The sequence below is a fragment of the Onychostruthus taczanowskii genome, unplaced genomic scaffold (genome assembly GCF_017590055.1).
Source record: "Onychostruthus taczanowskii isolate IOZ18803 unplaced genomic scaffold, ASM1759005v1 scaffold35, whole genome shotgun sequence".
NCBI classification, from domain to species: domain Eukaryota; kingdom Metazoa; phylum Chordata; class Aves; order Passeriformes; family Passeridae; genus Onychostruthus; species Onychostruthus taczanowskii.
In genome coordinates this window covers 600,344-616,416 of record NW_024500905.1, presented here as the reverse complement: position 1 = coordinate 616,416, position 16,073 = coordinate 600,344, and the positions used below count along the sequence as shown (strand labels likewise).

At 38.9% G+C, this 16,073-nt stretch overlaps 1 protein-coding gene across 10 annotated transcripts in view; it reads right to left on the bottom strand.

Annotated features, from left to right (window-relative positions):
- Window positions 1-16,073, bottom strand: part of OSBPL8 (oxysterol binding protein like 8) — a 78,244-nt gene that overhangs the window by 42,697 nt on the left and 19,474 nt on the right. For 4 of the 10 annotated variants that reach the window (XM_041411262.1, XM_041411263.1, XM_041411258.1 and 1 more), the window contains exon 2: window positions 6,596-6,695. Coding sequence is in view for 5 of the 10 variants with exons in the window: in XM_041411257.1 (XP_041267191.1) it covers window position 6,596 (1 nt within the window). In the remaining 5 variants the exon portion in view is untranslated. Of the gene's footprint in view, window positions 1-1,205; window positions 1,243-6,595; window positions 6,696-7,556; window positions 7,649-12,933; window positions 12,980-16,073 lie in introns of those variants that run through there. The other 6 variants (XM_041411253.1, XM_041411252.1, XM_041411261.1 and 3 more) reach the window with 4 other exon arrangements.

The window sequence follows — 16,073 nt, the reverse complement described above, 5'->3', positions numbered from 1 at the left end:
AGGAACTTGACCCCCCTTCTGCAAAATGCCTCATCCTAATGCTCAGACATTTGCTCTGAGGTGAGGGAGACGACAAGGCATTATTTTAGAGAAGAAACAACAAATAGTAAATACCAAAGCCTCCTTGTGACTCTTTGGAGGTCACATTTCAATACCAACAGAACTGTTGAGAGTTGAGCATTCTTTGTTCATGTTCATCATACTGGTCATCAAATTACTAATATAAAAGTTTGTCAGTACAAATAATACCTTAGAAGAAATATAAACTGGAGTCTTTACAGACAATTTATTTCAGGTAAAAATATGAAAAAAAATCTGGAGAGTCAGATTCCCACTTCTGTTTCTATAATGAGCCTCTGAAAGTGCCTACGCCACTGAAAATAGCACACAGACATCATATACAGGAAAATGTTTATTACAATTCAATTCAACATTGTTTTTTAATGTCTATAATAAGGTATATCAGCTAAGACCACAGCTTCTGCACAGATTTCTCATAGAAAAAAGAAACAATTTGTGCCTATACCTTTCTTTTTCCCACATGCACAAACTCTTAATCCCAGGCAAAATTACTCTGCCAATCGTAATATCATATTAATGCCCACAAACCAATGGCACCAATAAGTCTTTGGCTGCATGTAAGCACATACATACATCTGAAGTTTTCCCTAGCACCTCACCAGATCCAATCCTGAAGAATTATAGGATATATACATCTGTTCAATTCTGAATATGTAAAATTATTGAGATTAAGGGAACCACACATAGCACTAGAAATCTACAAGCTCAAAAATAAAACCTTTTTCTGAACGATTATTTCCATATATTTACTATCTGTACTACAATAGCATTTGAAAGTTTCATTTCAAACTGATAAAAATAGCTTTTTCTCTTCCAGATAAATAAGAGAAAAGATTTTTTTTTTCCTGACTATGACTGGGAGAGGTGAAGAATAAACTTTTCCCCCTAAAAATATAAAGGCTGCGGTAGGGAAACTTTTGGATGAGTGGTATGCCAGGCAAAATACTTTTCCAACAGCAAATTTTCATCACACTTCAACTTCTCATCACACTTCACTTCTGTATCAAACTTCTGTTTGATACAGAAGCAAACCTAGTATTTATCCCAGCAACTATATGCAAAGATACAAGCTAACTACTACGAACATGTGTGCAAAGATAATGTAGGAGAGAGGAGTCACTTACTTGATGGTCCAGGAGGGTCTCTGTTCTCACCATGATGCTGTGTACACATACAATTGAGGAATGAAGAACAGCAAACATAAAAATCCAGGCCAGGAAGAAGCAAGTGCACAAAAAGCAGCAGCAGCAGCGGGAAAGAAGGACAATGAAAACAGTGTTAGTTCATAACTAAAATACAACATGCACCTCAAGGCCAAAGGCAAGACCTCAAGAGACTCTGCAGTTCAGAAAAGTTGAAGCAACAAATCTGACAAATATGCCTATAGAAAAGCCATTATTAGAAGCCATCATTAGTAAACAGCAACTGCCTCAACCACTTCTTCTGAGTGGAATCTCTCCAGCAGCAATTTAGTGCTCATATGACTTGATACACAGCATTTTTAAAGAAACATTAAGCTGGAGTGGTTTCAAAAGACTGAAGCTCTGAAGAAAGCTGAAATAACACAATATGTTTCCCAAAACCACTCCACTTTCAAAAAAATGTTTTGGAAGAAAAAAAAACAAAAACGTTTAAAGCCATAAGTAATGTGCAAGCACCTACTAATGCTAGATCCAAGCCTAACTGCTTTTGCATACAAACACAAACTTAGTAGCCACAGATTCAGCTCATGTACAAACACAGGTAACATTTGATATTGCTTAGGATGCAAGACAAACTGTGCGGTTTTAAATTTAAGAGGATATTTTATATCTGAGTATTTTCATAGAACCAAGTTGCATAAAATTTCTCTTCCACTGAATGCATCAAACCTAGGCACTGAAGGAGGGTAACTACACAGTAATATCCTGTAAGCCTTTCTGATATTTGATCTGGAATATTTTTTAAATCCTTGCTAACAAAGACTACAATCAAGGCTAAGAATCCACTGTGCTCAGCCATGTACAGATAAAAGGCAAATTCCACTTATGTCTCTAAGGATTTACTGCATTCGAAATCTGCGAAGAATAGAAAAGGAGAAAACAAGAATCCTGATCAGCATGAACATTTTCTCTTTAAAAACAAAATAAATCCAAACATGACATATCTTCTATGTCCCAAATAAAAATTTATGCTCCATAAAGTAGAGAAGTCCTTGCTCTGCTTTAAAGAGGATCCAATCTTGCCTCTCTTATCAGGACTTAACAGCAAGAAATGTAAAAAAGCGAAATCATAATCAAAATCTTTACAAGCAGGAATCTTGTCTTGCACTCCTGACCTCAAAACACTGGTTATTTTTTTTTTATCCCTCACAGCTGCCTAAGGGTGTTGAATTGCAAAGTGACAGTGCGATGTGCAAATGTGAATACTGCAATGAATATACAGCAATTGCAGTACACATCATCGGAAAGGTGAGGGAACCCTTCTTTCACAATTCTGCATCTGAACAGGACTTGACTGATCAGGAAAACCTGAAATAAAATATAAGCACACTTGGCAAATAACTTTCCATTCCTGCCAGAGACTAAATTCAGGTCAAAAAGTGAAACCCATGAACTTACCAGACACGTTTGAGTACATGAAATGTATTTAAAAATTCTATGGCTTTCAAGGCAAAATGTTTATTCTTAATGTACAGATAACATACTGCAGACTAGGAAACAGTTGATGTTCAGACTGGAACTGTCCTACCCTATGCTGATTTTAGATTCAAGAGAACAGTGGCTGACAAGAGAACAAGAAGGCTGAAGAAACTATACAGAGATCCAGCAACTGACTGAAGGACTGGGAGCACCGCTATTCAGCACTGGGCTGCTTTAGTGGTCACTGGGAGTTGACAGCAAGAGAATGGAACTGGAAAAATACACTGTGAACAGACACACGGGATCAGCAGTACCTGAGGCTCAGCCAGATGCTCACTCGCAGTGCATTACTTACGTGTGCAAGAAACAAGAGGGAAAAGGCAGCGCAGCAGGTCCTGTCTCACTGCCTGCCCTGCAAGCAGCCCTGGCCAAGATACAATGTGACACCAGAGAGCAGGGCAACCTGTCACCTGAGATGGCCATGCAGGGGCTTTGCATGTAAATATTTTAGCATTGCATGGTTAATCCTATGAACTGGTACAAACAGCTCCTATGCCAGAGGCTGAAACACAAGCCTGTCTAATTCTGTCCTCTATCTTCTCCAAGTGACATTCTGTTTACACACCAATCTCTCTTTGTTGCTGGTCAACCCCCTCTCTTCAGACGTATTTGGGTCTGTGTATTTACCTAAAACCTGCAGAATGTATATTTCTAATCATTGGTGCCAGATGTTAAGGCACTGAAATTAGACTATTTTGGCCAAAAAGACCTTTTCATTTTCCAATGGCCTATTGCACCTCTATCATCTGCAATTCATATCACTGCAGACTGGGGTTCCTAAAAACTGAGGGAACAAAACATGACCATTTTACTACTTCAGGGTTATCTCTGAAAAGAATGCTCTCAGGACATTCCTGTCCATCACCACCCACAACTCTTATTCTAAATCTACAAAATTAAGAGAAACATACACATATTCCCAGAGGCACAACCTGGCCTTATTTTCACATTATATAATTGATGACTTTGATTACAGATTACAGAACAAGTTCTCTGACATGTTCTCAACACTAAGTGATTGATTTCATTTCTACAGAGGAACAATTACTTTAAAATTTTGCTACCAAAATACATGAAGCCTAGTCCTTCTCCCAGTAAAGTTTTTGACTAAGAGTTAGAAGTAAAACCAGCAATATAAATCCAGCAATATAAAGCATCACATGAGACAGCAGCTGTAATTGTTTTTATACAAAGGCAGCTTACGTGCTTCAAAAAAGCACTATTTTTAGATGTTTGTTTCTCAGAAATAAAGCTTATAACAACTGCTGCTAAACTTTAAGTTATATCTGCCAAGATCTTCTAAAAAACAAAATCCTTTTCCTGTTGAATATTAGGGTAAAAGCAAAAGTATATTTCACACTAGCTTGTGTGAATCTCTTATTATAAAAGTTTTTTTAAAACACTGTTTTTACAATCAAAACATACAGCTAAATTTTTAATTGTCTAAATGAATATTCTAAAGCCAAGTTTGAGATTTCACCTTGCTGAAGACAGACTTTCCCTGAAGGCAGTCTCTGATGTGTATACCATTGAAATTAATCCAGTTACATTAAATTCAGGACCACTGACCCAACCTCCAAAGCTGATAAATAAAAACAATTCAATGCTTCAAGGAAAAAAGGTACTTTTATGTCTGTTGATGTATTAAGTAACACGGACTGACACTGACTGTAAAAGTTATATCCCAGGCAAATTATTTATTAAATGTATGTCTTAGCAAAAATTAGAAGTGACTGAAAATTACTAAAAATATTTCAAAAAAGAATGGTTTATACCACACATTTCCATGTAATGTTCTAAGCTCTGGGGAAGCGAGACTTGATTAAATTTTTGTTTCATAGAAAAGTAGACAAAAACTGTTCTCAAACTGAGAGCATCTATTATTTTGCACTGTTTTAATGGTGTCAGACTACAAAAATCGTTTGCTGAGCTGTCACAGCCTTTGTCTTCAAATTTATATTCAGTATGTATCAACCTAATTGTTAGACAGAAAGAGAACTTAATATAAGACTTTTCTCTGTACACTGATTCTGGAAAAGAAAAAGCACAGCATTAAGGCCTGTGATCACCTCATCTTGTGTTCTTTAATAAGCCAGCCAAAAAAGCAAACTAGAAAGCTGACACCTCTAAAAATGGTTTTTTCAGACACCTCCTAGAAACATCCCAAAGGACTTAAAAGTGGAGAAAATATCTGATCAGTATTCCTTATGCATATTACTACACATGTATTTCATTAATTTTATCATGACAATGGAACTTTAAAAAAAAAAACAAACAAAGATTGCACCTAAAAGCCTGGAATACTGAAAAATTTTAAACGTGATTTCAAAAAATTTAAATTTCTGCAAAGTATCAGGATTTGCACTGACTAAAGGTCTTCAAAACTACTAGGTCAATCTCTCTTAAAAGACCTATGGAACGTCACTATTTAATTTCCACTTTTTTTACTATGATATACACTAGGCTGTACATTAGACTACCAAATAAGCTTTCAAAAATGTTTTTAACACCTGTAGTGCAACACACAAAACTTGATATTTTAACTGCAATTTAGACAGATAATTACCCCACTGGCTGATATTTTGATAAGAAATGCTTAGACTAGTGTATTAAAATACACCATTAGTTAAAAAAAAATATATATATTCTGAGATGACACTTCAGAAGCACATAGGATGAAAGGCAATCTATCCTTACACTTAGCATTCTTCTAAAGCAGTCTTGGTAAAACAGAGACTCATTTTGAGGTACCTTCTTAAGATCCTGCTACTCTGAAGGCATGTCACAAAAAGAAAAGTAGCACATCTTACATTATTTTGAAGTGTTTTGCAAACTGGCACTTTTTTATATATTTTGAGGAAACAAGGAGTACAACAACTGAACTGACAGCATTTTAAAAAAAAATTTAAAATACCCTACTGCACAGTTGGCAGTTGATACTCATAAGTATGCTGCATCTGGGATATAAATGCACGGGCCACGCAGCAAACCAATGAATCTGTTTGTTACAGAAAAAAACCAAGAATTTTCTTAACACACTGCAAAACAGTTTGTCTCCAAACTCACCACTTAAGATAAAAACAGTAATAAAACACTTGATCAAGTTAATAGCTCCATGCAGTAGCTCAGTATCACAAATAAAGTTTGTCAATAATGAGGTGTTAAATTTGACCTTCACCTCAGTTACAGAAAAACATATCCTATTTTGCCTTTGCAAGGCAGTGCTTTGGAAACTATAAAACATTTCCTTCTTCAGCTATTAAAGTGCTTCTACATGACACAGCTTGTGGAAAAACTAAACTCTTAAATAATTTCAACATTTATGATGATGATAAAGCATGATAGTACGCACTAGCCTTTCCTGATTTTAAATCGTGCTCAGAAAGAGCTTCATTGCCTCAGAAATTTTATAATCAGTACACATTATCAACTCTTACACCTCAGATGACTCTGATAAATATAATTATCACTCCTTCTGTCTTTTCTGGTCCTCATTCCACCAAGAACTACATTATTTTTTCTATTGTCCATAGTCACTAACTAGCAAAGTGCCAGTTAGACTTCAAGAGGAATACCTTTTTCCTTTGGGACTCTGAGACAAAATCCAAAAATCAAATCCAAAATCTAGAAGTTTTTTGACATTCAGCCCTCCTGCCACGAGAATCTATTAAATGGTATGTGATACTACATAACATTCATAATATTCCAAATGCATTCACCAGAAAAGTATCAAATCAAAGCGAAAGTGAAGAGATTCAAATCTTTTAACCTTCTCCCTGCAAAAACATTTTCACATTCATCTCATTACACAAAGGCACACTTAAGTTACTCACTGAATTTCTATCCAGCTCCCCATCAACCGGAACGTTCTCCATGTTGAAAGGACCTGTTCTCTGTCTCTATCAGAGTTCTTCCATCCTGCTACTCAAGATCCTAGAGAGAAAAAGAAAAGTGTAATAATTGAATTCCAAGGGCTGAATTCCAGTAGAGAGCTACACTTTCTCTTCCCTCTGTTTTATGAGTCTAAATAGTCTCATAGGGCAACAACCTCTGCATTTTACAGTACCTTGCAAAACATGAACATTTACTCAGAGAAACCAGCTTAGGAATGGAGAGAATAGTTTCAGATAAAATGGCCAAAACAAAAACTACTCAGAGATAAGCACTTACTTCTAAAAATAAGGAAGAGTCATGAAAAAAAAAAAAAAACCAAAAAAAAAACCTCAAAAAGCCACAGGTTTTGCCCTGTATTTCCCGTTGTTCCAGAGTTCCCAGCAGCACACCGCTCCCCTCCCCACAGGCATGTGCATGCCAACTGTTTGGGTACAAAACAAAGCTGTTCTGGAGCAGCCAGAGTTGAGGGCTTCCCAGCATAACTCCAGAAACAGCCATGTACTGCTCTGTGAAACCAAAACACAAAAATTAAATAATATGTGCAAGCCAGCACCTTCTGTGGCACAGCGGGCACTCCTCTGGGGGTCACCACACGCAGCAGGAAAGCAATGCCTCATTCTCTAGGCATTTCCTATTTACTTTTTTTGCAAGAGAATGAAACCCACAATGAACCTTAGTATTCACAGCTTATTTAAAGTCATTAGCGAGACAAGCACACACCCTGGAATCCAGCAAAACTTGGTGGAAAAGAAGTGCTTTAACCATTGATTTGTTAAGCAAGTTTCAGGAGAAGCGCAGATCAGGGATGCCTACTGAGATGTGCAGCTACAGCCCATCGCTCTGTGTCTGTCCAAGTCCTCCATCCAAGAGGACAGCAGGGGCTGAGGAGGCTGTGCTTACCTGTTCGGAACAGTGCCGTCGGTACTGCGCACGGACAAAACCCTGCGCTCCCACCCTGCACGGAACCGCACTCACTCTGCCCTTCCCGCCAGCCACAGCAAGTGCTTCATCACAGAACTAGCCCAAGGACAATTCTCTTCTTTCCTTTTGTCTTGGGTGGGGTGAGGGGGTAGGAAGCAGCTAAGTTACAAGCTCAGTTGCTAAACCAACACTTGTGCAAGAGCAGGGGTAGCACAGAGATGGTGATATGTTTTTCATGCGATAATGTTTGCATATTGTTCTTAATCTATGCATCAAACTAATGGCAAATTTTAGTAAAAACAGATTAAGTGAAGACAGAAGGGTGAGGTGGGAAGACACATCACAGTCCCTCCAGGGAACCTGAGGAACATCCTGAATGCAGGAGGATGGGAGAAAGGCAAACAGATAACCAGAATACACAGGATCTTCTGGTTCAAGGTCTGTCTCAGGAAATAGACACTCATGAAAACAAATCTCACAAAAAAGAATAACCATTTATTGTATGTCTTTCCATGTTTTATTATAATTGGTTTTTGGGTTTGTATTATGTAAAGCAAGTAAGAATTTTCCCTCAGGAAAAAACATACAGTATTAATACACTCTAGATAATTACTATAACATATGCCAGTAAACCACAAAAGGAACCATTAAAAAATAGTTTAACAAAACAATTGTGTGCTAACAAAATTGCAAAGTTAAAAGTTTTCTATGACTTAGCCCAATGAACTGAGGAGGACCTTGCTCAAGCACCTGAGTGATTAACCGAAGTGGCACATAATTGGGAAGCATGGCTAGATGCTCTCATGTGAATTAGAAACAGTAGACATCTGAAAGAAGATGACTACAAGTTATTAATTTGCACTAATAAAAGGAAAGATGCCATTATCACAGCAAGAGGAATTCACCCTAAAGCTCTGTTTCCCAGAGCAACAGGCCCTGCAACTCTTACCTTCCACACCCAAACATGAGATGCAGACCTGGGTGATGATTTTTGATGTCTGTTGCTTGTCGTCTCTCCTCCACACACCCATTTTAGGTTCTCTTATTAGCAGGAAATTCAGCAACACCAGACTGCATGCACATTCAATTTGCAGAAACACCAAGCTCTTTTAAATAGGATGAAAAATGAGTGGCATTACAAACAGATGAAAGCACTGCTATTTAAAGCAGTTTTTCAGCTTTTTTTAGTTACACAAACTTGTAACCGTACTCAAGTTATCCGAACGAACAGATCTTTGCTGACAGGAACATTTTAACCCATTTTTATATTTAACATTTTTTAACTCTTAACTTTTATTCTCAGTGCTTCTGGTGTGTTCTGCTCCTCCATCTGCTCACATGATCACAGCCTTCCTTATCTTAGTCTCAAGAGCAGCACCATCAAACAGGTACCCTCTGGTCTAATTCTTAGCATTCACGATCACTTGTGGTCCCAAAGACTCAATCCAGCATGCAAGGCTGCAAAGTCTTCTGGGAAAAGGAAGGAAAAAATTCCACCTGCTCAAGTTTAAACAGTAAAGCAGGTGCAGAAATGGTTAAGGACTACCTTCCCCCAAGCTGTTTAGCTTATGAGTAGACAGCCAGCTTGCCTTATTTTTCTTGGCAAAATGAAGGCTGAAAGTGAACAATATTGCTTCTGTTATATGCCAAAATAAATACAAAGGAAGGAAAAGGGCTCTCTCAGCAAAAGGATATTGCCAAAGAGTCAAACAAGTATGAAATTGGAGAACAGATTTATTTTGAAAATTACAGAATGCTTCTAACCATCTGAGCCCCAAGGCTTTGAAACAATTTTGCAAACAACGCAGGGAAATGGAATTTTCTTATTTGTAAATGCAGCCAGGTTATTATAAAGGTGTTTCCACAAGCAAGCAAGCTCTTTTCTACTTTATCCAGCCATTAGATTTGAAGATACAGCCCTAAATGTATCATTTTATTGATCTCAGGGTTTTTCTAGCTTTTGGGGAATGTTCATGAATGTTCAGCTTTTGCTGCTCTCTGTTACATTCAAAAGTGTTTGCAGTTTGGTCAGCTTGAGGTTTTAATTAACAAATGCTCCTTCACAATCTTAATTCTTAAAAGCTTAAGTGTTCAGGAGGGTACATGCAAAATGAAGTTATTTGAAAATAACTATATAATGGCAGCCAGCTAGTCAGCTATTTTCCCTCTCCAGACATTGGATACAATCAGGCACACACAAAGGTATTACTTACTTAAGAGGACTGTATCAATCAGACAAATCCTGCCACAAAATAAGCTCTTTCTCTCCAACTGTGAAGAAGGCTGAACAAGTCAAAGCCATATATTCAAAGCAGAAGGGAAATGTTTTCCTCTTATCACACAATCCATAATCTGTCCTGTTAACACTTGTAGTCCATCTTATTTTTTGCTGATGACACCAAACTGTGTGGAGCAGGTGACAAGCTAGAGGGAAGAGGTGCCATCCAGAGGACCCTGGCACACTTCAGAGTTGCGTCTCTGCAACCCTCAGGACATCAGTTCAACAAGGCCAGGAGCAAGGTCCTGCACCTGAGCTGGGGCTATCCCCAGGACAAATACTTGCAAGCACAAATACCCAAGGCTGGGTGGAGAATGGGTAGAGAATTTCCTTTTCCTAAGGAAAAGGAACTGGGGATGCTGGTGGATGAAAACTAGACATGACCCAACAACATCTGCTTGCAGCCCAGAAAGACAGTGTATCCTGGGCTGCATCAAAAGAAGCGTGGTCAGCAGGTCAGTCCACCAGGTCATTCACAAATCTACTTCACTTTTGCAATGTTAATATTTGATACTAGAAAGAAAGTATTTCCTGTGAGGGTAGTGAGGCACTGCAACAGGCTGCCCAGAGCAGCTGTGGATGCCCCATCCCTAGAAGTGTTCAAGGCCAAGTTGGTTGGGGCTTTGACCAACCTGGTCTAGTGGAAGATATTCCTGCCCATGGCAGGAAGATTGGAGCTAGATCACTTTTAAGGGCCTTTCAAACGCAAACCATTCCATTCTGGAGTTCCATTGTTTTAAAAAATTGCTTCAGCCATTGGTAGTTTTTGTAACAATTTGTTTTTCAATTCATTGCACCTTGAGAATAGGAAAATCCTCCTCAGGTCTCCCACAGAAGGAAAGAAAAATATGCATCAATGAAAGCCACTACTCTACATGAACAGGATCTTCTCTATCTACACACATGCATGCTGGAAAGTCCTGTGGGAAGAGGTAAGAAGACAGCTCCCATCATTAAAAATATAATTTCAAAGGCCATAAAATAGATGTCTCAGTACTACACTGTTACCCAATACTCTCTTAGACACAGTTACACAAACCACAGATCAAAAACAGCACAACTTAGGTACCTTGGCCATGAGAGAAACTCTGGTAGCAAGCTTTTGTTCAGTCCTGTACAGACCAGTGAAGTGGGTATGGCAGTGTTCTGCACTGACTTACATATTCTCTGTTAACCAGATTACATAAGTTTTTATTGCAGGGTATTAGGTAAAGGGGTTATTAGGCAATGCCCTTTTTCTGCCAGCATAACAAGAGCTCATCACAAACATGATATTTGTTCTATGCAGAAGAGAGTTTAGCCCTGACACTGTGGCAGTAATACCCAATTGGTGGCAAATTTATAACATTAAATTATAATCCAATTCACAAAAAGATTCTTCCTCCCCTTCTCCAACACAAGATTAGCTTCAGTTCAAATACTTCACTAAATCATCTAGAGTCCCCACTGTCCCCACACAAATTCCTGAATTTCAGCCAAGGTGCAGCCACAAAGTGCAAGTGGTAGAGATGACCCCTGAATCTAACACATTTTCTTTGTAGTCAATGACCATGTTACTTGAACACCTGCATAGTGTATTATATAGGCAGGTTTTAGCTTTCTTCCTAAGGACCATGACCTAGGGTCCTTAGACCGGGCAGGTGCACTGCAGTACTGTTTTGGGACCCGTCACAGTATCCTAGTACCCTCCTGCACTCCAGCACCAAACCTCAAGGCAAGCCCAGCCTTGCCGTGCCCCACCACTGCCTGCCTGTGAAATGGCTGCTGCCTCCTCACCTAGCCTTTCCAGAGGGGAACTGCTCTCCTGGGGTCTGACCTCCAAACTGACCTAAGCTCTGCTAGATGCCTGCTTTCTTTCCCTAAAGCCTAAGAGAAGGAGAAGCATTTAAGTTGCCCAAGATAAGTATCAGATAATAATATATGTATTTTTTTTTAAGATAACACAAGCGTAACAAGACATTAACTATAAAGATCAATGTGGCAGCAAGCAACGGCAAGGCACACTAGGAGAAAAGAAAACTAGTTGTTTACATTGATGTCAAGAAGGATAAAAAATCACCTAGGTCCTTACTGGAAAGCAGAGTCACAACAGAACCAAAGAAATGCTATTTCACAGGGAATCAGAGAATGGTCCAGGTAGAAAAAGATCTCTGAAGGTCATGTTGCCCAAGCTCCCCTTTGCAGAAGGATGTCTAGACAGCTTTTGAGTATCTCCAAGGATGAGGACTACACAAACACCTTGGCCAGCCTGTGCCAGTGCTCGGTCGCCCTTCAAAGTCAAAAAGTGTTCCCGATGCTGGGATGGAGCTCCTTATGTTTTTGTGCCCACTGCCTCTTGTATCATCTCTGAACACCACTGGAAAGAACCTGTATCTGTCACTTTTACACCCTCCCTTCAGGTATTTATGTACATTGATGAGCTCACCTTCTCTTCTCCAGGCTAAACAGACCCAATTCTTCCAGCCTTTCCTCACACAAGAGATGATCCAGGCCTTTGATCATCTTCACAGCCCTTCACTGGATCACTCCAGTACATCCACATGCCCCATGTACTCAGGAGCCCTGAACTGTACCCAACAGCCCAGATGTGAACTCAATAGCGCTGAGTAGAGCGGATGGATCACTATTCTCCACCTGCTGGCAATGCTCTGTCTAAAGCATTCATGAACACCATGCATCTTCTTTATGGCAAGGGCATGTTACTGACTCATGTTCAGCTATCTGTCAGGATAACCAGGTGAACTCCAGATAAGCAGTTCTATAATGTCCACAAGGAAGCTTAAGGTAACACTCTTGACAAAGGTATCTAAGTGCTAAAACAAACCAAAAAGAACAAGTTTCCTAGATATCAAGATCTAACAGTTATAGCTACCTATAACTGCTAAGAGGTATAGGATCAGTCTTAAGAAATTAAAGGAAATCTGTACCCTAAATCTAACTAGGGTGATCAAACCATGGCTCTCAAAAAATCTGCGTGTCTTTCAGGCTGTCCTATGAGTGCTGAAGGCACTTTCACTTTGCCCCATGCAGTGGGGGAGCAGCAATAGCACAGAAGGTAATAGAGGTAGCATGTTTTACCTTCAAGGCTCTGAATACAGTACACCAGAGGAAGAGAAGCCTTCTGGTTGTAGCACAAGGCCACAGATCGTCTTTCTCAGCTAACAAGCCTGCACACCAAGTACACTTCATTATCAAGCTACAGATCAGGCCAGCTTCTTGCACATGACACAGTGCCACTGCATGCCAAGTACCCTGTGGTTGTTTAGATCAGTTCCAAGAAAGCAGGAACTGAAGCAAAGTTACTAGTAAAAATGGAGGAGAAGCAACAGGGTCAGTTCTTATTAACTATCAAAACTCGGAAGAATTAGGAACTGGTTGTATTCTGCAATTCCAAAAGAGAAATCTGAGAGCTGAGAAAATCTCTAGGTTCAATTCCTACTGCTGTGAAGTCAGTCCAAACAGGAGAGCTTGACAAAACCAGTAATTATATAGAAGTCATAGATTACAAACTGCATAGTTACATTAATTCTGAATTGCAATATTTGAATGCTCAAAAGTTCGCTACAAATATAAACACACCAGAATCAACAACTGCCTCAAGTTCCCCAAGTACACTGTGATCACACACCAAATCTACCCTTATGAAACACTTCCTTCCACCCTGAGTTTCATCACCTGCCTTCTCATTTCCTGAATAAACACTTCACATGCAGAGCAAGCTGTTTCCTCTGTTTCTGTATTGCTGTTTTCAGAAGGAAAAAAAAACATCAAATACCAAACCACCAAAAAAACCCAGGAAAGCCAAAATGTTTAAGAACAGGACTTGAAAACATCTCTCATCTGGAACAAACCTGGCACAGTCCAGATACCTCAGCTATCTTTTGAGAGAGTTAGATGGCAACGAAGGCCAAGGAAGCATAACAAATTTCTGAATACCCACTGCAACTTCAATAATTATTACCTTAAACTGGGTTCCACAAACAAACTTGTCCTGAAAAAATGAAGGAGTACAGAAAATATGCTAAGAGTCACATACAAGTACTAAATCCCAACATTCTCTCTGAAAGCTCAAGTTCCTAGGATTCTGAAGCCTTTGCCATTGAAATACGCTTCAAAACTCCCAGACTTATTCAGGTCTTCATGATAAGTAATCTGCATGACTGTTCCCATGACTCAAATGAGTTGTTGGTCTTAACAGTAAAAATGTCTGTTTCTTCACTTAAAGGTGTTTAGTTACCTGAAGCATTATACACTTTACACCCACGAGCCATTTTTACCTAGGGCTCAGTCTAACTTTGGAGCATAAAAATAAGAGAGGCAATAAACCACTGATTTTGATCATTTAAGAGAGAACCTATGAAGCTTCATAAAATATTCAGATGATTTTTTTTTTGTTTCATTGTGAAGTAGGCAAAGAAGATTTATTCAAACCTTACAACCCCAAATCTAGCATTGTATTTTTACATACCTTTATTTGTTACTTGGCTACAGTCCTAACCAGCAAAACCACTAAGTGGGCATCATGCACAACCATCCAAGGTTAAATTGGCCAATGACAGTCTTGATTTTGAAGAAAAAAAGATGGACTAAAACTAAGTGGTTAGAGACATGGCAAGTCATATTCCTTTCATAACTCCACCCTGTGATTTTCTTCCACATCTGTAAAGTTACTAATAATAGTCTCTCACATGGTACTCCATCTTTCTCATCTCCCATTCTGGCAGCTGTATGAAGAGGCAGTGTGACATATTCTGTTAGGATTAGGAGATTACCAGTCCTCCACTCCTGGTCCTTACCACCTCTTACCCCACTGAGGCTGAGGTTTTTCTGAACTGCCTGCAGACCTGTCTGTGCAGCTGCTTCCTAACCCTCTTCTGTCAAGAGGAATACCCACTATTGCAAATTATTTTAAACAGACACTCACAAAATGTGAATAATTTAAACTGAGCTAGGTCATGGGACTTCTGGAGGTCTGGCACAGCAGGGGTGCCAAACAGCTGAGGGACACCTCTTCACTCACCTCCAGTCCAACCAAAACAGCCTGGGTAAGCATGCACTATGTTACAGCTAGAGACTCCCCCAACAACTGCAAACTACTTCAGGAAATGAAGGGAATCATGCCAAGGGAAAAGGAAAAGCAATGTTGTTGTTAGAGGTTTTTCTGAAATGAAAAAGTAAGATGAGTCAGCAGAGATGTTTCCACAGACAAGATGGATAGGTGGCAGAACAAATCCTTCTGATGCTGATGCCATAAAGGAATCAGTTGCCCTCCTATGAGAGCAAACAGACCTGGATTTCTTCTGCATGGAACTTTCCAAAACAAAACACAGGACTATGAAAAACATTTTGAGAATATAAGAATTAATTCATTATGCAGAAAAAGTCTCAATAAGAGGATCTTGAAAGTCTACTTTAGTACATCAAATGATGTATCTAAACATTTTAGTTATAATGAGATCATCGATACAGAAATATTTTAAGTCTCATCTGCAAGTCAAGAATACAATCTACTTCATAAGGAATAAAGTTTCAGAAAGCTATTCTGAGAGTATTTATAAATGATTACAAGTAATCATCTATTACAGATCAATGAATTATCAACTGCTAGATAAGCTATATGTGACTAGGTGAGTGCTTGTTACCTACTGCAAATGAAGTAAAAACATCAGCTTAAACTACCATAAAGTTTCTGCATCTCAGAAGCTGCAGTGATTTTGCTAGGACAAACAGGCAGCAACATGCAGACAGTTCACTGCCACAGCTGATTTCCTAAATGAATCCATAAGATTTTCCATTAAATGATTAATATACCTCCAAAACTGAGGCAGTGCAAAGACCAATTTTCTAATGGCGATTCTACTAGGTTTTTAGTCCTTCCTTTGCACTGTGTATTTTGCTCTGAGAACTGAAAAGAATGCCCAACCTATTTTCAAGGGATAAAGAGACCTTAGGGCCTCTTTTAAATTCTCTTAGTTATTTAAAGGACACCCTAAGTGTCAGATGTCCCAAAGACCTACCAGTACAGAACCACTTTTCCGTATGCCAATGGCTGTTTCAGCCAAGCAAGAACTGAGATTACCTCTAAAATGAGCATCATGAATACACTTCACAATTACTCAGTTAAGAAACTACAATCCTAATTTCTGCTCTGAACTGAAATAAATAAAATAGAAAAATCAATTCAAGTTCCAAGAATGAAAATATGAAAGAAGACTTGA